The 22,662-nt window shown below is 50.2% G+C and overlaps 10 protein-coding genes across 10 annotated transcripts; 5 read left to right on the forward strand and 5 right to left on the reverse strand.

Moving 5' to 3' along the window:
- Window positions 1-98: 98 nt before the first annotated feature.
- On the forward strand, window positions 99-3,101 carry PMZ80_005040 (uncharacterized protein; the record flags this gene model as incomplete). Its single annotated transcript, XM_064873461.1, has 3 exons — window positions 99-343; window positions 397-1,903; window positions 2,010-3,101. The coding sequence occupies 3 exons, from the start codon at window positions 99-101 to the stop codon at window positions 3,099-3,101; spliced, it is 2,844 nt and encodes a 947-aa protein (XP_064730565.1).
- A 489-nt stretch (window positions 3,102-3,590) lies between these two features.
- On the forward strand, window positions 3,591-4,092 carry PMZ80_005041 (uncharacterized protein; the record flags this gene model as incomplete). The annotated part of the gene is made up of 3 exons (XM_064873462.1): window positions 3,591-3,730; window positions 3,787-3,945; window positions 4,008-4,092. 3 exons carry the CDS (start codon window positions 3,591-3,593, stop codon window positions 4,090-4,092), a joined length of 384 nt encoding a protein of 127 aa, XP_064730566.1.
- Window positions 4,093-4,339: 247 nt separating this feature from the next.
- Window positions 4,340-5,521, reverse strand: PMZ80_005042 (uncharacterized protein; the record flags this gene model as incomplete). The annotated part of the gene is made up of 1 exon (XM_064873463.1): window positions 4,340-5,521. The coding sequence occupies one exon, from the start codon at window positions 5,519-5,521 to the stop codon at window positions 4,340-4,342; it is 1,182 nt and encodes a 393-aa protein (XP_064730567.1).
- A 751-nt stretch (window positions 5,522-6,272) lies between these two features.
- On the reverse strand, window positions 6,273-8,992 carry PMZ80_005043 (uncharacterized protein; the record flags this gene model as incomplete). The annotated part of the gene is made up of 2 exons (XM_064873464.1): window positions 6,273-8,788; window positions 8,836-8,992. The coding sequence occupies 2 exons, from the start codon at window positions 8,990-8,992 to the stop codon at window positions 6,273-6,275; spliced, it is 2,673 nt and encodes an 890-aa protein (XP_064730568.1).
- A 1,345-nt stretch (window positions 8,993-10,337) lies between these two features.
- PMZ80_005044 (uncharacterized protein) lies at window positions 10,338-13,073 on the reverse strand (the record flags this gene model as incomplete). The annotated part of the gene is made up of 1 exon (XM_064873465.1): window positions 10,338-13,073. One exon carries the CDS (start codon window positions 13,071-13,073, stop codon window positions 10,338-10,340), a length of 2,736 nt encoding a protein of 911 aa, XP_064730569.1.
- A 778-nt stretch (window positions 13,074-13,851) lies between these two features.
- On the forward strand, window positions 13,852-14,523 carry PMZ80_005045 (uncharacterized protein; the record flags this gene model as incomplete). The annotated part of the gene is made up of 1 exon (XM_064873466.1): window positions 13,852-14,523. One exon carries the CDS (start codon window positions 13,852-13,854, stop codon window positions 14,521-14,523), a length of 672 nt encoding a protein of 223 aa, XP_064730570.1.
- Window positions 14,524-14,699: 176 nt separating this feature from the next.
- PMZ80_005046 (uncharacterized protein) lies at window positions 14,700-17,408 on the forward strand (the record flags this gene model as incomplete). The annotated part of the gene is made up of 1 exon (XM_064873467.1): window positions 14,700-17,408. The coding sequence occupies one exon, from the start codon at window positions 14,700-14,702 to the stop codon at window positions 17,406-17,408; it is 2,709 nt and encodes a 902-aa protein (XP_064730571.1).
- A 107-nt stretch (window positions 17,409-17,515) lies between these two features.
- Window positions 17,516-18,405, reverse strand: PMZ80_005047 (uncharacterized protein; the record flags this gene model as incomplete). The annotated part of the gene is made up of 2 exons (XM_064873468.1): window positions 17,516-17,644; window positions 17,701-18,405. 2 exons carry the CDS (start codon window positions 18,403-18,405, stop codon window positions 17,516-17,518), a joined length of 834 nt encoding a protein of 277 aa, XP_064730572.1.
- A 641-nt stretch (window positions 18,406-19,046) lies between these two features.
- On the forward strand, window positions 19,047-21,030 carry HAS1 (ATP-dependent RNA helicase; the record flags this gene model as incomplete). The annotated part of the gene is made up of 2 exons (XM_064873469.1): window positions 19,047-20,705; window positions 20,764-21,030. 2 exons carry the CDS (start codon window positions 19,047-19,049, stop codon window positions 21,028-21,030), a joined length of 1,926 nt encoding a protein of 641 aa, XP_064730573.1.
- A 160-nt stretch (window positions 21,031-21,190) lies between these two features.
- On the reverse strand, window positions 21,191-22,530 carry MKC1 (mitogen-activated serine/threonine-protein kinase; the record flags this gene model as incomplete). The annotated part of the gene is made up of 3 exons (XM_064873470.1): window positions 21,191-21,336; window positions 21,389-22,371; window positions 22,418-22,530. The coding sequence occupies 3 exons, from the start codon at window positions 22,528-22,530 to the stop codon at window positions 21,191-21,193; spliced, it is 1,242 nt and encodes a 413-aa protein (XP_064730574.1).
- Window positions 22,531-22,662: the final 132 nt, after the last annotated feature.

Here is a 22,662-nt window from a genome sequence, read left to right on the forward strand (position 1 = left end):
TAGATTGAGTTCTGGCGCGACGAGGACGAACCACGCGTAGAACGCGAAGACGACTCGGTCGCTGTAGGAGTGGCACTTCGACCAGTGATGCGCCAATGATGGCGGACGATGATAAGAAAGCAGATGCGGCTGCTGTTCCCGATGCTGTCCAGTCAATCGAGGTCGACGAACCAGTGAAGAAGGAAGAAGATGCTGGCGAAGGATCCGATAATGATGCGCCGGGCGAGGACGATGATGCTGCAGCCGATGCAGGCGACGGCAAGGTCTCCAATGCCCTGTACAAGGCCTACAAAGCCGTCACAGAAGTGCTGCTGAACTTCAAGATCAAGACTAAGAACAACGAGTGAGTTTGAAACTGGGCAGCGTCTCACAAGCTTCGCGACTAATACTCTGCAGGGAATACTTCCCTGCCGGACTCTTCAAGCGCCTACCGAACAAGCGACTCCTGCCAGAGTATTACGATATTATCAAAGAACCTTCAGCGATCAGTACTCTACGCGGCAAGATCCAGCGCAAGCAGTACACGGGAACTCCAGAGTTCGTCCATGATTTTGCTCTGGTAGTTCATAACGCCCAAGTCTTCAACCGGCCGAACTCACAGCCTGTCCGAGATGTTCTCAAGCTCGAAGAGTTATTCAAGGCGGAGCTGCAGAAGCTCGTTGGAGCTGGCTTCGCTACTGAAGAAGAGATCAAGTGGCCAGATTTGGGCGAGATACCATATTCAACTCCAGAGCCCGACCCTGTGACGGAAGAAGAAGAGGATGATGAAGACGAGGACGATGAAGCTGACGACTCAGACGACGACAAGCGGCGGAAACGAGGTCGAAAGGGCAACAAAGCTGTTGGCAAGAAAGGTGAGGATGATGATGACGAGGACAAAGCAGCCGAGGCCGAGCAGAAACGACGAGGAAGACCTCCCAAAGTCGCTACACCCATGGAGCACCGGATTGATAGGATCTTGAAGAGCTTGAAGAAACCGAAAGCGGCGAATGGCCTCGCCATGATAGCCCCCTTCGAACGACTACCGGATAAAGCAGAATTGCCAGATTACTATCAGGTCATTACGAACCCGATCGCATTCGACATCTTGAAGAGGAAAGCAAAGCGAAAGAAGTATTCCTCGATCGAAGAGTTCATGAAGGACGTTGAGCTGATGTTCAAGAATGCTATGCACTACAATGAGGATGGCAGCGATATTCATCGTTGGGCTCAAGAACTGCTCGAAGAAGCAAGGAAGACCGAAGCTGAGGAGACAGCAAAACCTGACTCGGAATACCTCCAGGCTGCTGAAGGTCGGATACCTCTGCCGCATATCATCTATAAAGGCGACATGTGGAAAGTGGGCGACTGGATCCATATCCAAAACCCGAACGACATCACAAAGCCCATAGTCGCTCAGATTTACCGGACGTGGAAGACAGAGAACGATGAAGAGTGGATCAATGCATGCTGGTACTACCGACCCGAGCAGACTGTCCATCAATACGAAAAGCACTTCTTCCCAAACGAAGTGGTAAAGACAGGACAATACCGTGATCACAAGATAGAAGAAGTCCTCAACAAGTGCTTCGTGATGTTCTACACAAGATACAGTCGAGGTCGGCCTCGAAATCTTGCTGCTGATATCGAGGTTTATGTATGCGAAGCACGTTACAACGAGGACAAAATGAAGTTCAACAAGATCAAGACTTGGGCAAGCTGCTTGCCGGACGAAGTTAGGGATAAGGACTATGAGATGGACTTGTTTGAGACGCCTCGCAAAGTTAAGAAGGTTCCAAGTCCTTTACTAAGTCGACTGAAGGATGATATGAAAGCCACAGATGAACTGCCACAACCAGAATGGAAGCACTCCAATGCGCCACCATTGGTGGGTGGTATACACAAACGTCCGCGTGAAGAGAATGTAAGTGACACTGCCCTGTTTCTGAGAAAATTTGTGTTGTTAGATCTAGCATCCGTTATCACCTGCAGCGTGCACTTTTCGAGTTTTGCTAACATGAACGGTTTAGCAATCTCCTCCACCCGAGCCTACTCCACCGCCTCAACCTGCGCCAACACCGATAGCCAGAACACCGTCCGTGAGCCAGCCTTTGAACATGCGTGTACCTGTTTATCCTCAGAATGGCTCAAATGTCCAGCATCATGCACAACCTGTGCGCCCTACACCGTCGATGACGCCACAGACGTCTTTCAATACCAATGCTGCACAATACAGTCGACAGACCAGCTATACTGGTGCAAATCAATATACAAACCCGACACAAGACATTGGACAACAGTCTTCTCAGCAGTATCAATATAAGCCGCAAGCAACACAACCCACACCACTAGTAGCTGCGCATCCAGGATCATATAACGCATCGACTCCTGCTTACCATCGCACGACATCGAATAATGTTCAAGCTGTTCAGTATCAGGCCCAACAAGCTACAACTAGCATACCGCAGAGAACAGCCGAAGCATATGTTCTGTCTGACGCGGCTAACGCAGCAATCCCTGAAAATGTTCGTGAGCAGTTCCCAAGAGACGACCAAGGTCGTGTTCTGTTCTTCACCACACCTCCACTAGACACCCGGCATATTGTATCAGGCTCTTCAGAAGACGAGCAGGGAAGACCTCTTGAGCACTCTGAACAATATCAGAAGGCGCTTGCTATACGAAAGAGGAAGCACGAAAGTGGGGGCAATGACGACAATATGATGGTCGATGGTGACGGCAGTGGTCCAATGTCCAAGGCAAAGCAAGCCAAGGTTACGGACACTACCGCCAAGGACGTCCTCGAGCCAGCGGTCGCAGCGGGAAAAGCCATCGTCAAGCTAACAAAGCAGATCAATCAAAGCACAAAGAAGGAGTATCAAGTGCAATATGGCGATAAGTGGCAGCAGGTATTGTCAGAAGATGTCAAGTGGGCGGAAGAGCGTCGCAGGACGGATCAGCAGAAAGACCGGGCTGCCGAGCAGAAGCGGAAGATATTCAGGGATGCGCATTTGGGCAACCTTAATGGGCAGTACGCACTGAATGCTCAAGGTTATATCACTGGATGGCAGAAGAGCTTCTTCACAGGTACATACCTCGATGATCACGATTCACGACTGCCATAGACCAGCTGCCTTATGTTAGCGATTGTCATATTAGCGTTGGCGTTGGATGATGAAGTATTCAAGAATAGAGCTACCACCAGGAAGACACTCACATGACGCCAGTTGAAGGGCTAGAAAACTGGTTCGTGACTTAGCTGTGTTGAGGTATCTCACACCACGGTCACTGCCGTATTGACTGAAATCTTAGACCAGAATTAGTTTTGAGCTGCTCCTGCCATGCGGTACGGTGCAATTGCTCCTTCCCGACTCGCAATCTTGGCCCATCCATCCGCACCTGCCTCACCACTCAATGCACCTTCCATTCCAACACGGAGTTGCCGAATGACGACAGTTTTGCTCTTCTTCATCCTCGCCGACTTTCGTTTCTCTTCTCTTTACTTCAACTCATCACATACATTGGCCAACATCAAGTTTCCCATTCATCATTTGTACCAGCTCAGCTCAGTCCAAGTCAAACACATATCTTCAAAGTCCCTCATCACCGTCATCATGGCTCCTTACGGCACCAACTGGGCGGTCAATATGTGGTACTCTGGCAAAGCAAAAGCTGCTGTCAATGCAGACGCTGCCAAAGCAGATATCACGAAGGCACGAAAGTCAACCTCCAGTGCAGTCAGCAACACTGCTAGGTAAGCGTCGATATTCGATCGTCTTCCGTAAGATTCAAGCTGATTTTGAACCACAGCTCTGCCACAGACACAACCACGCATGCCGGCGAGAGTACTGCCAACACAGCCGGCACTGCTGTCAACAACACTGAGCAGGCAACCGAATCTGCTGCCAACACCACTGCTGATACGGCCAAGCACACTCATCGACCAGGCATCAAGAGTCATGATAGCGGGTAAGCCAAAACCATACCTTGTTTCTACCAGGTGTTGGTGACCAATGCTAACATTTGCACAGTGCGGACCGAGTCAAGCATGCCTTCTTTCTTGATCGCAAGCAACACAAAGCCGATGCTGCAATTGCCAACACCAGCACTGCATAATCAGCTCGATCGATCCTCTTGACTCCCTCCCAGACCTGAAGACATCCTATCAGAATGACAAGAAGCTCTGTGATGTGCAGCGAAAGAGTTTTGGCGTTGACCGAAATACCTAGATAACTCTCTCGATGGTAGCAGCTTTGACTGGGGCACTTTGGATTGCTTTCATGGGCAGATCATCGATAATTGAACATCATTAAAACATCTCTCTTGCTGCTGTGTATCCCTCGGACACGGTGCTCCCTATTGCTCAACCATTGCCCATCTTCTCGAACAGCCCTTCACGTCTCTGCTTCAACACGTCTAGCTCGCTTATTGCCCTTCTAACCTCGTTCCTCGAAGCTTCAAGATCAGGAGGCAGACCATGAAAAGCAGCCACTCTTTGCTGTAGGGCGGCTACACTTGCTTTTCTTTGCTCGACCCGACGACGTGCCTCGAGCACGTTCTGCAGATCTGCAGACTCAGTCCTGAGGCCAGCTAACTGCCTTTCCAGTCCCTTGACTCGATCTTCATATTCCATAATCTTGAGATTGATCTGCTTCACATCTCGATTGAACTGTACAGTCTGAGCATGAATCTTCTCTGCTTGCTCATCATACAGGTCAATACCGTCATTGCCTTTTATCACTTCGTGCTTGCTATCTATAGACGTTGATCTCGCAGTCATGGTCTTCTGCAACAATTCAAGCTCCCTGACTTGCTCCTCTATTACAAGCTTGCGGCTTGCTTGCTCTAAAACCCTCCTCGCGATCAGATTGTACAGGTCTGCTGCGTGAGAGCTATCGTTGTTATCACCATCGACCGGTCGCAGCTGTAACCCCAGCATCACAGCACTTTCACTCAATGACTCCAATGCACCTTGTCCACCCCTCGGAAGATGGGCGTGTAAGTCATTCAGTAAAATCTTCGCCGGCAGCTTTTCATCTCGCTGGTGCTGAGCATGAACCTGGAGAGTCTCGAGGTATCGAAGCTCCTCGAGCGATGCCTCGTGGAGTAAGGAGCGGAAATGATCAGCTGACAGATTTACCTGCTTCAAGGCCTTCAGAGACTCGAGGATGTCGTTGGTGCCACGACTAGTACTGCTGGCAATACGTGTTTCGTTAGGTGTCGATGGGCCGAAGTCGTTCTTGGAAATCACGTCATCGAAACCGTATCCATTCGCGGTAGTACTAAGCGCACTAGCCTCATCCCTCCATCTCAGCAGATGAACTGGGATTGGGTGTGGCTGGAAGAGCGTTTCGAGCCAGGTTGTTAGGGTTGTCAGGTCGTGGTTTAGGCGGGTTTGGGCTGCTGCTTTGGTGGGGGAGATGATGGGTTCGTGGTCTGGGGAGGTGGTTGGGAGGGAGAATGTTGGAGGGCGGGAAGGGGTTGTTGGGTAGGATGTTGTGCGAGCTGCCAGTGGTCGTGGGGGTTTTGTGGGGGAGGATGGCATTGCGGTGGTGGTGGTGGTTATGGTTGGATGGGCATGGCGATGGAGGTGTGTTGTGCGAGGGTGGTATGTGTTTCTCCTTGTGTTGGCGGGGCGGATAACGGCCAAGTGATATTACCTCGCTGCTTAGATGGTGGGCGTTTTATGCTGCTGAACGTGAGATATGGGAGATAAAGATCTAGAATGCCTGAGGCATCAAGCTACAGCATAGACGGCTGGGCTTAACGGTCTTCAAGTTATGCGGTGTTCAGAAAGCAGCGATGCTGTGGAACTTGGGACATTGAGATGATCTTTTCATTGTGTAGGGGACTTGCGTCCATCTAGGAAGCTATTCTATTAATATAAGCGAAACCAGAACGCAACAAGTATCTTCAGCGCCTTCCTATCGAACCGATAGTTCTGCTGAATCACCAAATCAGAACGCGAGCAGTACAAACTTTTGGTTGGTGGCCTACGGAACAGAGTCATATGTGACCACCTTGCCTTTCACAACTTCGTTGCCTCGGCGTCTCATTCGTTCTCGAATGTCTCTTCCTCGCCCTCAGGCTCTCTCTCTCTGCAATCTCCACGCCCTCTGCCGTTCTACTTCTGGCCTTCTTTGCTTTACCTGGGTGTTGGTCTCCTCAGGGTTTCGTCTCTGATAGTTGTCGAGTGTCGCGGATATGCCACTCAATATCATATACATTCGAACATAAACACGCGGACGTCGGCCCCTTGCCCGTTGTCGTGCTCAGCTTCTTGCTCAACCTTGAAATCATTGGTGTTCGGTCTCTTGTTTGGATTTTTGTTCAACGTCGTGCTCGGCCCCTGATTGAGTCATCTGCAGAAGTGCTTTGAACTTTCGGCGTAGCTCTTTCAACTCTTCCTTACTCTTGTCGTCTTCTTGCGATCCACTATTCTGCTTCGCCAATGCATCTTTGGCCTTATCTAGGAGCGTAACGGTTTTCTGTAGAAAGTCTACGCCTGTTCTTTGCGCGTCTGTAAACATGTCATCCTGAAGGCCGTATTTGGCCACGATTTGTCGGAGTCGCTCTCGTATGTCGGGTCGCAAGGTCGAAACATGTTTTGGAGGCGAGGTCTGACGTGTGCCTTCTAGACCGACAGAACTATTCGCAGGCAGCCACTCCTCGAAGACTTTGGTGGCGATCTGCAGCAGACGGATATATTCTTCTCGACTTTTCTTTTCGTGATATCGTTTGGAGAGACCCACAGCCCATTGTGCTGCATGACGAGCTCGGTCGAGAGTCGTTGGTGCCGCCTCAACTTGCGGCCCGACACCGGCTGTGGTCTTTTTAGTTTTGACTATTGTCATACCTTCAGCACCTTCTCTTTCCCAAGCAGTCACAAGTCGTTCTATAAGTCTGCAGCAAGCTTGTTCGAAGGCGAACCACTTGAACTTGTACGCGGCGTTTTCGTTCTGTAGACCACGCTTAATCAAAGCAAGGAGTAGCTGGGCATCCGGCTTTAGACCTCTGTCTGCTAGCTTCCACAGTTGAGGTCGTCCTTCAATTTGGTGATCGTCGGTGATCCTGACTCTCGCTGGTGGCATGCCGAAAAGCTCTGGTAGGACGGTTGTGCAGACGATCAGCTGTGCATCAGTTGAGCCAAGCTCGTGGTACTTCGCATTCTTATCTCCAAAAGATGCCTGAATGCGCTGCATCAATGTGTCACTGAGTGGCATCTTTTTTCGACCGATGACTTTTCCGCCTTCGTTGTAGACGCGCTGATTAGAGGTAGCACTCGTAACATAGTCGGTCTCTTTGATGCCTGTTGCGAAAAGCAGACGTCCAGCGAAAGTTGCTCGCTTGGCTTTGGTTGGGCGCTCGTTCTGATACAGAAATTCTGTGCCGCCGTGAGCGAGGACAAAGTCAAGATCCGACCAATCTAAGGAGAGGAGATTCTCTTCCCTGAGAATATTGAACATGTGCGTAACAAGCGCAACAATGCCAGATAGCTCAATAACGTTCCGCGCATCTAATGCGCGCTCGAAATTGAGATTGAAAGCGTTGATTGCGCAGAGTAGTGGACGTTCTTCCAGCAGATATCGCTTGCTTTCGTAGCCCTGTAATATATCATCCGTGGTATCGTTTCGTAGCTGGCAATTTGCAAGAACCATGTCTCTGGCATCCGCTTTCCTTGATAGTCCATGGCCGGGCCTGGCCCACACTGCTTTTTGCACAGAGCTTTCTACTCGGACAGTTTGCGCACTGCGTTGAAGCAATGTTGTCATGACGTTGTCATCGTCACCCATGATGTAGTACATCAGGACATTCAAACGAATCGCAAGAACATTTGCCAAGCTCAAGTCATCAACAGTTGGTTGCTCTCTAAGGCGTACCTGCGCGATGTAACGTCTGAGTCGGAAAGAAGCAGCATCAAGCACGAGCCCACTCGCTGCTGTGCTAGAGTCTCGTTGTCGGTTGAGGGTGCGTTGCAGAAAAGCCAACACGTATTGCATTTCCTCAGCAGCCGATGCTGAGAATGGACTTTTTGGGTCAGCCATCTGTTCAGGCGAAAGACTGGTACCCTTAGTGAAGTATTGCACTATCAGGGCGGTACGAGTGCGCAGATATGGTGAGGTCCAGTTAATGATCAGCTTGGAGAAATTTATCGCTTCTAGAAATTTCAGCTCTCGTCTTTTGTAGTCGTCGCCGTATGCGAGAGATAGCTCTCGATCAGCCCGCTGTACGATGTCGATTGCACAAGTGATAAGCAGACCAAGGTCGCGGCCATCGTCTTGGTTGCGAGAGAATCGGATGATTTCTGGGACGACTGTATCTTCCATTTTTTCGCAGAAGTTGATCAAATAGAAGCGCCGGAAGTTGTACTCCTCCTGTTGCTTCTCCTCGTCGCTGAGTCCACCTTTGATAGTTGTATACGACTCGTGGTCTGAACGATCACTTGAAGGTCGCTCTGGGCTCGCGGAGGGAATTGTACCATCGCCGTGTGAGGTTGTATGATCTGCTTCTGACGAGCTCTTCAGTTCGCTTTCATTTTCAACTCTGTCTGTCATCTTGTGCCGCAAAGCAGACACTACAGCCTTCAATACTCTGACGACGTACTCATGACGAGTGTTTGACTGTTGTGTATTGTCATCATCCTCAAAAGTGTTTGCCTTGAACCAGGAGACGCACTGGCTTCGCAGGTCCAAAATCTCGAGCAGCACCTCCTGGACTTCCAAAGGGACGGACGGTATTTTGGGAGACGATGCAATGAGTTTTATCGCAGGCAGGATATCATATATGATGAGTTCGATAGTAGTCGCCGATGCTGTGAATTGTAAGAACAATATTCGCCCGGCAGGGAATTCTCAGTACCTTTATGCTTTGATGTTTCTGTTTGCGCTTCCAGCTTGCCTTTGCTGGTAATCACATAACCACAAAGTCTGACCATTGCATCGATCCAAGCAAGCAAGTATTTTTCCTTGCGCTTGTAGATTCGATAGGCTCGAAAAAACTCTGATGGAATCTCCATGATCCTTTGTAGGGGGTCTTCCCTTGCAAATATCGAATTTGAAAGAATCAACCACAGTGGGATTGATATTGATCAAGAGACAACGATTGTAGGAATTATGGATAGGGACGATTAAGTACTCGCTGTGGGAAGAACAGTTTGAAAGCAGTGGCATTCAATCACCCTGCACTTCCTACCGCGCCACTATATATGCCCCGCTGTGTTTGTTCCCTGGATGCTGCTGTACCCACACGACGCGTGTGGGCAGTTGCACGAACAGATCTTGTTCGTTGTGGTCTCGCTGCACTTCAGCCATCACGTTTTGCTGTTCGGTCAGCACCCAAGGCTAGCCGAACACGACTACTCTTGACTTTGGAAAGAGCATCCGTGTCTGTCCGAACACACGAGTCCGTATTACATGAATGAGCATGATCAACCTGCAGGCGAATGCCACACAGCCATTGCAGCCGCTTCGCAGTATGGCGGGCTGGTTCCGTCCACATACTCACCTTATGAACATCCAGTAACTAGTTCAGAACCAACAACTGTGCACGAATGCTCATGAGGCCATGTATGGAGCGTCAGATGGTGCTCGATGCATCGTTCTTTCACTCCGTGTGCGGTGCTGCTACTTCGCTCATTCGTGAAATATTGTGATCGACCTGCCGCAATGAGCACAGCCTCACGACCTGAGAACACAGATGACTAGTGCCACTGTTATTATCGATTCGACCATAGAGCAGATTGGCGGTGATGCGGGGAAATGGAAACATGAATGAAAACAAGTGTAAGGAGAGAAATGAGCTGTGTGTAAAACCGATGCAAACAAGCGACATCACGTGACTAGCACCAAGCGGACCCTGTTACCACTGCACTTCCAGGGGCTCTAGCACAGGGTTCGCCTGATCGATGATGATGACTAGCTAAGACGCATGGTCATGTGACGAAGCAATAGCTAGGCATTGCTAGGCTGCGCAGCCGAACTACTAGCCTAGTTCCGCAAGCATGAGCCCATTACCTTCTAGATCAAAGTTATTGGTGAGTACCCATGATAGGTATGCAATACTATCGTCGATATCTAGGAACCGTGCACACATATTGTGTGTCCATGATCACGGGTAAACTGCCACACATCGAGCCGCCTACATAACCTGAAGAAGATTTTCCAACTTCTTTTATTCCAGTCACACATTTCCCAAGACGCGCTGCCTTGTGCATACATGCCTAACGCACCACAGTGAGAGTAATAGTCGGTACCAGATCTGCATGGCTTGAGCGATCAAAGCCCTCTTATCTCGAGAAGTTCTATCGATCTTCGCCAGCACCCGTGGAGCTGAAACACAGCTCTTCTTCCAGCGTCGTCTGCTTAGATATGCCGTCTCTGCTTATGTTTCGCCCACAAGCCCATCAGTTCATCCTCAAGTACTCGTGTGACACGTATGTTCGTCCCCTCGAGTTGTTCCTCAGCAAAAATTCCACCAGGCAAACCACGTCTGTCGATAATTTCTCGGACATGACGTAGCAGGTCAGGCCTCAACGACGACACAGGAGCTGTGGGTGCATTCACAGGAAAGAGTGCTTTGGCTGGCTTGCTTCCAACAGACCCGTTGGCAGGTAACCACTGCTCAAAGGCTGTCTTGACTACTTCGAGTCTGGGCTTGTAGCGTTGCCCTTTCTTCGACTTAGATGAAGCAACTGCAGAGGCAACGACCTCTCTTGCGATGCCTCGTGCCTTCTCCATCGTTGTTTTACTGACCAAAGTATCAAAGGCTGAGTCTTCCTGCATGAGCCCTTGCAACATCGACTCAATAAGACTCGTACAAACCTTCTCGAACGCCAAATAATCGAAGTGGAATATCCTGGACTCATGCATGATTTCCCTCTTCATAAGCTCGAGAACCTGCGTGGGCTCAAGCTTGGGAGACTTGTGATAGGCTTTCCAGAGCTCCGCTCTATTGCTAATACGGCCATCTCTGCTGTCGAATGCGGCCTTCGTAGCCTTTTCACCACCAAGTCTGGGTAGCAGTTCACTCCCAACGACAAGCTCGAGATCGGTAGACCCAAGTTCATAGAGCCCAGGGTTGGACTGCCTGACTCGAGTAGTGACTAGGTGAGTAAAAGGCATGGACGATGATGTAAAATTTGCTTTGAACGATAGCTGCATCCCTGCAGGAATATTATATGGATCGATTCTGGCGGCTCTGATAGCTTTCACGATCTTGGGGTTGGTCAGACCTTGTGCATGCATCATGTCGAGCAAAAGGTCGCGACTGCCATTGAGATTCGGGCGTACGCCACGGAACACGAAAGGCTCACCGAAGCATTCAAGAAGAAATGTCATATCGGCCCATTCAGTAGAGATGAAGTCTTCCTGTTTGGTCATGCTCCAAAGCCATGCAAGCATCGAGAGCACATTTGAGGTTCCCATGATGTCAATGGCGTCAAGTGCATATGTCTGGACCATGAGAAAAGTGTTCGCTGCGCAGATGAAGAAGTTGTGTTGCAAAGACTGTTTTGCTGCACCGTTACTGGCCTTGAACACGCCCTCAAGCTTTTCGATGTCTTGGGTCATGCCCTTTCGAAAACTGTCACCACTGTCGGTTGAGGCTTGGAAACTATGCGTTGATTGTGTCAAGAAACTCTTATGATCAAGGCGCCTCAACTTTATCGTCCATGCCATGCGCTGCATGAAGGCCAGATGCAATGGCAGTTGATCCTGTTCAATGGCATAAGCAAGGACCCGAAGTCTGAAGCCGAATGCTAGCCATGCTGGCACGCTGTAGGCCGCATCGTTCAACATGACGACAAGCGCGTTATCTTGATCATGTATCGTAGCAAGCATTATTGCTGTTTGGTCCAGGAAAACATCACCATAGGTATCGATCTCCTTCGAGGCAGGGTCCTCAAGTATTCGAGTGACGAAAAGTCTTTCAGTGGCGAAGCGTTGTTCACCATCTGCGTCCCAATACCCGACAGTATGCGTTTCATGGTCGCGCGATTTAGAACGAGCTCTAGCGACCTCATCCTTGAATGCACTCCATCTGATGCGCACTTCTTCAGGAAATTGTGCCGCATTTTGCTCGAACTCTGCATCGAACCTATCGGCGATGCTGGTTTTGATTTGTTCGGACAGGATGAATTGCATGCGCGTTATGGAGTCCATCTCTCCGGGGTTGGCAGTGGACAGTGCTGTGTAGAGCTGAGCACGTAACATCTCTGCATTATCGAACATCAGCTGCAAATCTTCTTCCATTTTCCTAGCACAATCAATGGCTGCATTGGTTAAGAAGCCAAGTGTGTTGAGCACAGGCCGTTCCAGGAACTGGCTACACATCTCCAGAACCAGGAAGTCCCCTATCGCGGCGTAATCTTGCAGCATGCAGTACCGAGCAACGATATATTCATACTCGGAGGCGTGTATTACATTCGTCTTATTCATGGGTGTTGGCGCTGCATCAACTTTGTTAGAACCGGATGTGGTCTCTGAATTGGTCTCAAGCGGAACGTCTACGTCGAGAATGCTAAATTTGTTTGCGTAAGGAACGTTCTGAACTTGCTGGGCGTACTGCTCAAGGACAGTGCATGAACCAGCCCTTCGTTGCTGGGTGGGAAGCTTATGCTCCAGTATTCCGAGCGTCTTCTGTAGCACCTCAACTGGATATTGATGGTTCCGGTTCTCTTCGAGCGTCCTTGTGTCGTCTTGCCCTGTCATCTGCTGGAACCAATTGAGACATTTCGTCCGCAAGTTGACCACAGTGAGCAACTGCCGAGCGACATGTGCTGGAACCATATCGATTGCAGGACTTGCTGCAATAGCTCGAATAGCAGGAAGAATGTCATACACGGCTGGCAATGCATCCTCAAGGAGTCCATCATGTAGCGGTACAGCACCACTACGGGCAGCTGCTTCTCGTCGGTTCAGCGTTCTTTCACGTCCTCTAAGCCTCGGCTTGTCTGTGGTCGTTGATGGTTGCTTCACCGGCGATCTGACTCTGATTGGATGGCCACAACGCGCGGCAGCTTCCACCACCCATCGTAGAAAAGCTACTTCTTTCTCTTTGTACTGTCGATAGGACGACAATAAGTGGTCTGGAAGGCGCATAGTTGACGGTCAACACATTTAGGGAAAGTGTGGGCAATACTGAGATAGATGCTGACCTAAGGACCCAGATTTGTGTTCCTAATGTTAGATGAGGATGGCAGGTATTCATCAATAGTCAAAGCCTGAAGGGATACACACGAGAACATACGAGCAATGTATCGGCTGCGCGATACGGTTAGATGCAGATATCAACAAAGGATACGTCGGTCAAAAGCCAAATGAACGTACTGCCTTGATCTTGTAGCCTTTGACATTTGTCTGCATATACCCGGTGGCTTCCACGACACATGGTGCATCTGGGAAAGCATTATGAAGAACGATGCCTTGACCTGCTCAGAATCAGGTACAGACAGGGGGGGGCTTTTCAGTATCTTCCTGTTCAAGTAAACCTCTACTGCTCAGCGGCAAGAAGGGAGGATACGCCAAAGCGTATATGGTTATTGCAGACGGCAAAGCCATCGTTGAACTGCACCAGCGACACAAGCTTCATATCTAGAGGTAGTGCTCGTGAAGGAAACATAAGTGTCGCACATAAAGGTGCTATCAAAGATATGTGGATTGGCGCTGGTGGGCAAACATTCAAGTTGGTGAGCTTCTGAATGATGTGGAAACGGTCCGACCTTGATGACGTCGATGTTGATTGGCTGCGCGTAGACTCAGCCTGTTCATAGATGCAATCACGTCCTGAGTTCGTCCAATCCTGCCGACTGGAGCAAATACAGCATCGCGGTTATCGAGAAGTCAATGTGGCTACAGTACCCCCAGGAGACCGTTCACAATGTTCACAGTAGCTTCTAAGAGGCTTCTTGTCCAAGCTCGTCCTCTTGTAAAGCAATACTTCCGCCCACTGAGTACACTGAGATCAAATCCGAATATCAAAGTCTTCCAGAGCCCGTCGAATCCTCAATCGCATATACTGAGCCTACTATCCACGGACCCTCCTACAGTTGAGCTTGCTGTAGGCGAGGCGACCGAGCCTGAGCCGGACGACAACCCACGCAGCTTCAAAGAAAACCCTAAATTCCTCCAGGTCCTCCACAGTGTAATCGCTGAGCATGCACATCAAGATCCCCAAGTCAAGTCGCAAGCCGCTGCGATGGCTTCCTCATCAGGTGCCACGTTCATGCAGGTAAATAGGAGGACCAATACTGGATCATCTGGTGCCTCTGACCAAGCAGGAGCTGGTTCTGGTGGTCAGGGAGGATGGATACATGTCAGTGACAACAGACATCCACCAGACTTTGGGAGGATAGCTGAGCCTGAGGATATATTCGGTAGTGTTGAGGTCGATGGCAATGGGGCGTTCACAGACGGGACGGGCAGGTACCAGGAGAGCGGGACGTATCGGGTCTGTACAAGGGACGGCGTGTTGGGATTGCCTGATTTTCTGAGGTCGAAGCTTGTGGAGAGATTGAAGGTGGAGGAGGCTGCTATCAGAAACAAAAAGTGAAAGTAATCATTTCTTCACTCTCGAGATGGGCTTGGCATGCACACGCTCGTTGTTACTGTATGTTTGCTACCTCACAAAGACAGTATTTTCTTCCGTGCCTTCTTTCACAACACACGACGAAATCATCTCAGATCGGCCTCGAGTTGCAGACTCGAACGACCTGCACAACGGACGCCATGCAGCTCCCAGATCATTTGCTGCGAACTTATCGCAGATACAAAGCTGAGGAGAAGGACGTTCTTAGCTGGATCTGCAATATAGTCAAAGAAAACGGATGTATGTTGCCGCCCAAGCACTGTATTTCGAAGAAAACCGTCGAGGAACATGCATGCAAAGGCACTAAGAAGCTCAAGGGTCGGGCAAGGACAGAAGCTCGACGTGCAAAAGAAAGAGGTGAAACTGCCACTGAAAACGATTGTTCCGATGAGCCGGCGATCGCGATCTTCGACATACTACCGTCTGTGAAGGCAATTGCGAGCAGTCCCAAGGTTACCTCGATACCATCGGACATCGCAACCAAATTCTTCAATGTCTTGAATCTCCGCCGCCGATGCCTTCAATGGTACAAGAACAACACATCCCAACACGACGCAGAGACCCGACTCCAGAACAAGAAGCACGAACACCCTGTATCCATATTGGAGCAGGCTATGAAACTACTACGACACAAGCTACCTAGCTTCTCATTAGCGAGCCATGCCCAGGGAACTAAGCTCTCGTCTTCAGCAGAAAATTCATCACACGCTCATATGGCAGGTGCCGAGCACAGCTATGTGACTCAGGTGGCCGATGTTGTCGAAACGGAGAATAGTAAGCCAGAAACTTCGAGTGACGGTGAACAGAACGATTCCGAGAACGAGCTGCTCACGACACGTGCCAACGTCGATGTCCCAAAGTCATTGTCAGCGCCGAAGTTGAATGAGGAAGATCGTGATCAAGATGAGTACAACCTCGCTCAATATTGTCTATATCAAGATATTGAGCAGATTGAGGAGTATCTGTTCCTCGAATTTGTACGCTACACTCTGGATCAACAAAATTTCGATGTACTTCCAGGCCTCGTGAATACTGCCATTGACATGGTAATGAAGATGTACAAGACAATTGACAATTCTATGAAGGATTCCAAGAAATGCAAAATCAGATTTTACAAGTATGTGTCCGAGAAGAACCAAGCGGCCATTGACAATACTCCCTTGATGCGCATGCAAGACACTATTGCGAAACACATGGCCGTGATCAAAGCACAGAAGCAACTGTCGCAAAAGTTCAATGTCATCGTAATGGCACCTCCATACCCGAACTTCCACGACGAAGGTTGCTGTTTGGACTACTTCGGCGCCAGCGTTGAGGAGCAGAGACTCATCGAGCAGTCTTTCGTTGCAGCTCTCTGGGCCATGGAAATGCCATCTGAACGTAGCGCATTTGAGTCATTGTCGATGGATTCAGTCAGCAAGGTGGTACAACGGCTCAAGACCCTGACACTTCCCGAAGGACGAATCGAGTTCATCACGGTTGACGTGGGAAGCGCATTCACGGTTCGGCTCAATCTACTTCTTGTGATGGTCTTGAGAGAAAACAGATCGGTAGCGTTCAATGCTCTGATGAAAAGTAATTCCTCAAAAGCGATTCAGACGGAGAGGTGGCAGAAGTTCAAGCATTGCCTCGCTCCAAATGGCCGCATCAAAGACATGTTCCCAAAGTTGGTCTTGAATTTAGACCAGCTTACCAGGGACCGCACACGTGAGAACGAGTTGCTGAACAACGAAATGCACGGCTTGGCCCAGCTGAATCCAATATTCTGTTGTCAAAATAATACGGATGTGCGCATGTATACCGCAATCCAGTCTGTGACCACTATGGATCATTGCTTTGTTGTCCAGCTCCTGGGGCACATGTGGAATCTGCTTAGAGAAAAGGGCTACCTGAACAGTGGCTGGCATGACTTGGACTTCTTGGTTGACGCACTAGGAGTATCTTTCATCTTTCAGGATGAACGCCCGACAATGGGAGGTGGCGCAGAAGCACTAGAATACCGTATCTGGTATGCTTTCGGACTCAAGAAGAAAGATGTTGCTAAGGTGTTCTCGCATCTCTTCAGTGAGAAACCTTCGAAGGGATACCTCTATCATAGAGTTCGCATGCTAGCTCGATTCATTGCCTCGGACATGCCTACATTCTGGATGCTGGAATGCCGCGAGGCCACGGGTATGGACCGCTACCTCATGGGTGCTGAGGATGTCGTGTTGGTGGCAGCCGCAACTGTTCTTCCACCCATACTGGGGCAGAAGCCCATAGAAGTCGCTTTCGCCAACAAAGGCTTCGTCATCAAGAATCGGCCTGAGTTGTGGAAGCACTTTGATAAAGGACCGAGGTTTGGACCAACAGATCTCCTCTCAGTGCTGAAGAAGGGTCTCCAGAACGATTTCGTCATGCTCGACTTCGACTACCTCACATTCCAAAAACGTTGCCAGAAACTCGTCAACAGACTAGTCAAAGCCTTTGGCGATTTCAAAGACAGTCCGTTCCATACATTCGAGAAACCCACAGCAACAGACAAGATTAAATACATAGCATTCGATCTGCTGCTGTCAGACGAAGATGAAATGTACAAGAAAGCAGCAATGGCTTTTAAAGGATGGCTGGAAACTTATGGAGACGTTGGCGTGAAAGCGGTACCCAAAAAGCCTCGGAGCACAGCTTTCCCATTGCCACTGCAGCCATCCGTGGTGAGCATTGTTCAAGACATTGTCCATCGTCGAGGTTTGATGAAAGATGTTTTCACGAGAGAGCAAGAATGGGGTATGGGAGTCGTGGCTACAGGGTCTCTCGAGGAGACTGTCCGAACGGCTTGGGCTACTCAAAAGAAAAGCAAGAAGAGTTGAGCGAAGAGCGAATGCAAGTCGTCGTTGCATGTAGGAGCAGATCAGGAAACAGCCCAGTGTTGGTCACAATTGTTGGAGATCGCGGCAATGAGACATCACGAGCGCTGTCAGCAGTTACAGCTCTGCCTCGGTGCCGCCACACTCTCCTTATCACTCTTACTCATCGGCGGCATCCCAATCTTAGCAATTGGCTCGCCATCCACAAAGGTCTCAACCTTATCAGGATAGAAACACAACTGTCAACCATTAGCACTGATCTCAATCAAAAACAATCAAAACCAAAACCACTTACCAATCCCCTAATCCCCGCGCTTTCACTCGTAGGATTCTCATACCACCACACCACATCCTTATACTCCTTCCCCTCAATCACCGCATCATAATAGCTCGCCTCCCCCTTATATGGACACCCTGTCTTCCTCGCACTAGGTCTCAACAAACTGAAATCCACAGCCGTAGCAGGTAAATACCACCGTCCTGGAAAGTTCGTCTCCCACAGACTCATCACGCCGCCCTCCGTGCCTGTATCAGCGAGCGTGCGTCCCGCCAACGTAATCTTCACGTGCCTCCCAGCAGGCAAGATATCAACCCGATGAAACGGGTCCTTTGGATGATAATGGATCTGCTGCTGCTCCTCAAACCACGCATCTAGATCCCCGAACTCGACCTTGACGTACCCCGCCAGCTCGGAGTTGAAGCTATCCGGCACGATCAAGGCGCTGATCGTCTTGTCTCCCACAGACAGTTTACTCGTACTACTCTGGATCCCGGAGATCGCGGCATCTTCACGGAACGACGCGGCGGATGAGAACGAGGACTTGGGGATCCAGTATTGTGGGAAATACTTGATTTCCCAGACCAGCTTTGCGGCGGTTGTGTTGAAGATCCATTGGCCGTTTAGGAGGCCGCGGACGCGTTTGGTAGTGTCGAGGATTTTGGGGCGGTATTCGGTGGAGGGGTGGAAGAGTTTGCTGCCTAGTTCGGCGAGGCGGGACATGGTTGGTTATTAGAGAGGCGGTCAATATACGTTCTGGAGGTGCTGTGGTGGTCTGGGTGGGAAGGGTGATGAAGGTGGGCGGGAGTCAAGGTGAGGCGTAGGTTTGTTATGGTTTTCGAGCGATGACTCTAGTTGGGGATTAAGTACGAAGTCTAGGAAGAGCAGCAACAATGTGGATTGGTCTAGGAAGCATGATTTGAAATCGTACTAGTAGTGGCAACCTCATCCTCCATGCGGAGATGAGTCTGGCCAATGAGCTCGGATAAAGGGCAACATCGTCCTGACTGAGCTGCTTGTGGGGTTATTGCGTTCAGGACCATATGTACGAGTAATCATTGAGCGACATTACGGCCCAAACAGCAGTTCACGTAATTATTACAAATGCTCAGCACCGTTCACGGCTTGGTAGGAGGAGGAGGGAGGAGGGAGGATCACAGCACGGCGGAAGAGGGCGGAAGAGGGCGGAAGTTCAGGTCGAGATTCAGATAATGCTAAGTCAAAATTGGCTAGCGCGCCTCTTATCGATAACTCTATCTTCCACGGGAAGGTCAGCCGCGGACTTTTCGAAAAAAGTTGCAGCGCTTCTTGCAATAGCCAGCTCAAATTGGATACCTGATCCTGTTCATTTAAGCGTCTACACCATGTCTAAACACGTCAACAATGACTTGGCCGAAGCCAAGAAGCGCAAGAGAAAGCACGGCAAGAGCGCTGTTGTTGGAAAGGAAGACGGCAAAAAATCCAGGTCGGTGAAGCAGAATCTGCCACCTGCGCCTGTACCAGAGCCTGCGAAGAAGAAGCGCAAGACGAGTCACTCGAGTGATGAGGATGATGAAGACCTCAAGATTGAACACCCCGACCTCGACTCTATGGAAGACGAAGCGGCTGCTGTGGCAGCTATATCCGAGGACAGCGACGAGAAGGACGACGAGGTAGCACAAGACGGTGAAGAGCAGGATGAGGACGAGGACGAGGACGAGGACGAAGCGGGCTCAGAACTAGAGACTACAGTTGATCTCCCATCAGGCAATCTTCAAGTTACGGAAGCTACGGATCTCCCCACAGACGGTGCACCCTCATTACCCGGCGCCGAATTTACGCCACAAGAATTCAGCCAGCTCAAACTATCAGAGAAGACAGCCAAAGCCATAGAAGAGATGAAGTTCACCACCATGACCGAGATTCAGCAAAGAGCCATTCCGCCCGCTATGGCAGGTAGAGATATCCTGGGTGCAGCGAAGACTGGCTCTGGCAAGACACTTGCCTTCCTGATACCGGCCATTGAGATGCTCTCAGCTCTGCGCTTCAAACCGCGGAATGGTACGGGTGTGCTCGTTGTCTCACCCACGCGCGAACTCGCACTGCAGATATTCGGCGTGGCAAGAGAGCTGATGCAATTCCACTCTCAGACCTTCGGCATAGTCATCGGTGGCGCGAACAGGCGCGCAGAAGTAGAAAAGCTCACAAAAGGCGTGAACCTACTCATCGCAACACCCGGCCGTCTGCTAGACCACCTCCAGAACACCCCCGGCTTCGTCTTCAAGAACTGCAAAGCCCTAGTCATCGACGAAGCGGACCGCATCCTCGAAGTCGGTTTCGAAGACGAAATGCGCCAGATCATCCGCATACTCCCGAAAGAACACCGCCAAACCATGCTCTTCTCCGCCACCCAAACCACGAAAGTCGAGGACTTAGCACGTATCTCTCTCAAGGAAGGGCCACTGTACATTAATGTCGACCACAAGAAAGAGCACAGCACAGTCAGCGGCCTCGACCAAGGCTACGTCATCTGCGACAGCGACAAGCGCTTTCTCCTCCTCTTCTCCTTCCTCAAACGCAATCTAAAGAAGAAAATCATCGTCTTCTTCTCATCATGTGCGTGTGTCAAATACCACGCTGAACTCCTCAATTACATTGACCTCCCAGTCCTCGATCTGCACGGCAAGCAGAAACAGCAGAAACGCACGAATACCTTCTTTGAGTTCTGCAATGCGAAGCAGGGAACGTTGATATGCACGGATGTCGCGGCGCGAGGACTTGATATTCCGGCTGTGGACTGGATCGTGCAATTCGATCCACCGGATGACCCGAGAGATTACATCCACCGAGTCGGACGGACAGCACGAGGCGCAATGGGAAAGGGCAGGAGTTTGATGTTCTTACAGCCGAACGAGGTTGGCTTCCTGAGCCATCTAAAGGAGGCGAAGGTACCAATCGTAGAGTACGAATTCCCTATGAAAAAGATCGTGAATGTGCAGAGTCAGCTCGAGAAGTTGATTGGGCAGAATTACTATTTGAATAAGGTATGTGCCGGCCCAATCCAGTCGCTGATCTCAGGTGCAAATGCTAACGAGTACACAGTCCGCCAAAGACGCGTATAGATCGTATCTACAGGCATATGCCAGTCACAGTCTGCGCAGTGTGTTTGATGTCAACAAGTTGGATCTCGTGAAGGTCGCGAGGTCGTTCGGGTTCCCGAATCCGCCGAGGGTGGATATCCAGCTTGGTGCTAGCATGGCGAGGGATAAGAAGCAGGGGAGGAGGACGTATGGGAGTCAGCCGCAGCAGGGTAGGAAAGGGAATGGTGGTGGGATGAAGTTTAAGAGGAAGTGGGAGGGGGATAGCTAGATATCGGTTTAGCGTGTTGGCTGCTGACGGAATCGTTCGATGCGCACTTCAATTTGGTCCGCTCACGAGTAGTCCAAGATTACTCCTCTGATACGGACCAAAAATTCTGCTTCGTAGCATGACCAATTTCCAATGCTTTTGAGCCTATCTGGGTATCTATCTATCTTCTCATCATCATATCAGAACCATTCTGAAGATCATATTCCAGATCATTTCCAAGATGCTGCCCTGCTTCCTGAGGACGAGGTTCTTGACTCTTGTACTGGGTTGCATTTTGTGGGATCGGCACGTTCATGCCGCCGGGACCTGGAAGACGTTAGTTAGTGCATATTTCGATGAATGTACTTCTGTTACTCACCGCTCGATTGTGACGTATGCCTGACTTGATTTCGGAACCTTCGAACTTCATCAAGAATCATTCTCCTCATCTCTGCAACTTCTTCGACTACTTCGAAAGCGAAGTCGAAGGGCGATGGGCAGGCGGGCTCGTCTGAGGCGTCATGCCAGATGTGCAGGTATCTGTGCTCGAGGGCCTCCTCAACCGAGATACGCGATGACGGGTCGAAAGCCAGCATTCGGTCGAGTAGATCGAGCGCGTCAGGGTTGGCTTGCGGGAAGAGCCTCGTGAATGGGACCTTGGGCATGTATGGCAGATTTCGGACGTATTCTTGGGCTCTTGGGGAGCCTATCCTCGAGAGGGTTTCTTCGTTGGGCGTGCCCAGGTAGTGCAAAATCTGGTTCAGCTGGTCGACATAATCTCGACCCTTGAAGAAGGGACGCCCTCCGAGAAGTTCTGCGAGGATACAGCCGACTGACCATACATCAATGGCCTTTGTGTAACTCTGGAAACTCAACATGATTTCTGGCGCGCGGTACCATCTGGTTGCGACATATTCCGTCATGTACCCTGCATTCTCATCCGGGTCCTGAGAGAAACCTCTGGCCAAGCCGAAATCGCAAATTTTCAACTCACAGTCTGCATTGACTAGCAGGTTGCCGGGTTTCAGATCACGATGGAGGACATTAGCGGAGTGGACGTATTTCAAACCACACAGTATCTGGTAGATGAAGGATTGAAAGTGAGCATCAGTCAAAGGCTGACCGGATCTGATGATAGCCGCTAGATCGCATTCCATCAGCTCTTCGTAGAGGTAGGTCTCGTTGAAGTTGTCTGGTCGAGGGATGTCCATGTCATAGAGACATGTGATGTTCCTGTGACCTCGGAAGTGCTGTAGCAGCTTGATCTCACGTAAAGCACGCTTCGCCAGGATCTTTTTGCTGAAGACGTTTGTCACTTTCTTGATTGCAACCCCTTCGCCAGTCTGAGCATTGGTGGCAGAACTACGCCGGTTAGTCTCGACCACAATAGTATCCCGATCTGACATACCATACTATTCCGTATGCACCCTGTCCCAGCTCTTTCGTGACCGTGTACTTCTCATCAACAATGAAGTCTTGGTTGAAGACCTTGAAGACCTTTCGGCCTGACAGGTCGGCCATGGTGCTAGAGTCGGTTGAGGCCGCTGGCGTCGCGAAAGTAGGGCGTGAGGAGAGTTATATGGTCTCAACAACAAATTGCGATTCAGCCTCAGCTGAAACTGACCGACTTCTCTCAAGGCCAGTGCTGACACA

Source organism: Knufia obscura (assembly GCF_036327395.1).
Source record: "Knufia obscura strain CCFEE 5817 isolate CBS 148926 chromosome Unknown scaffold_5, whole genome shotgun sequence".
Classification (NCBI taxonomy): domain Eukaryota; kingdom Fungi; phylum Ascomycota; class Eurotiomycetes; order Chaetothyriales; family Trichomeriaceae; genus Knufia; species Knufia obscura.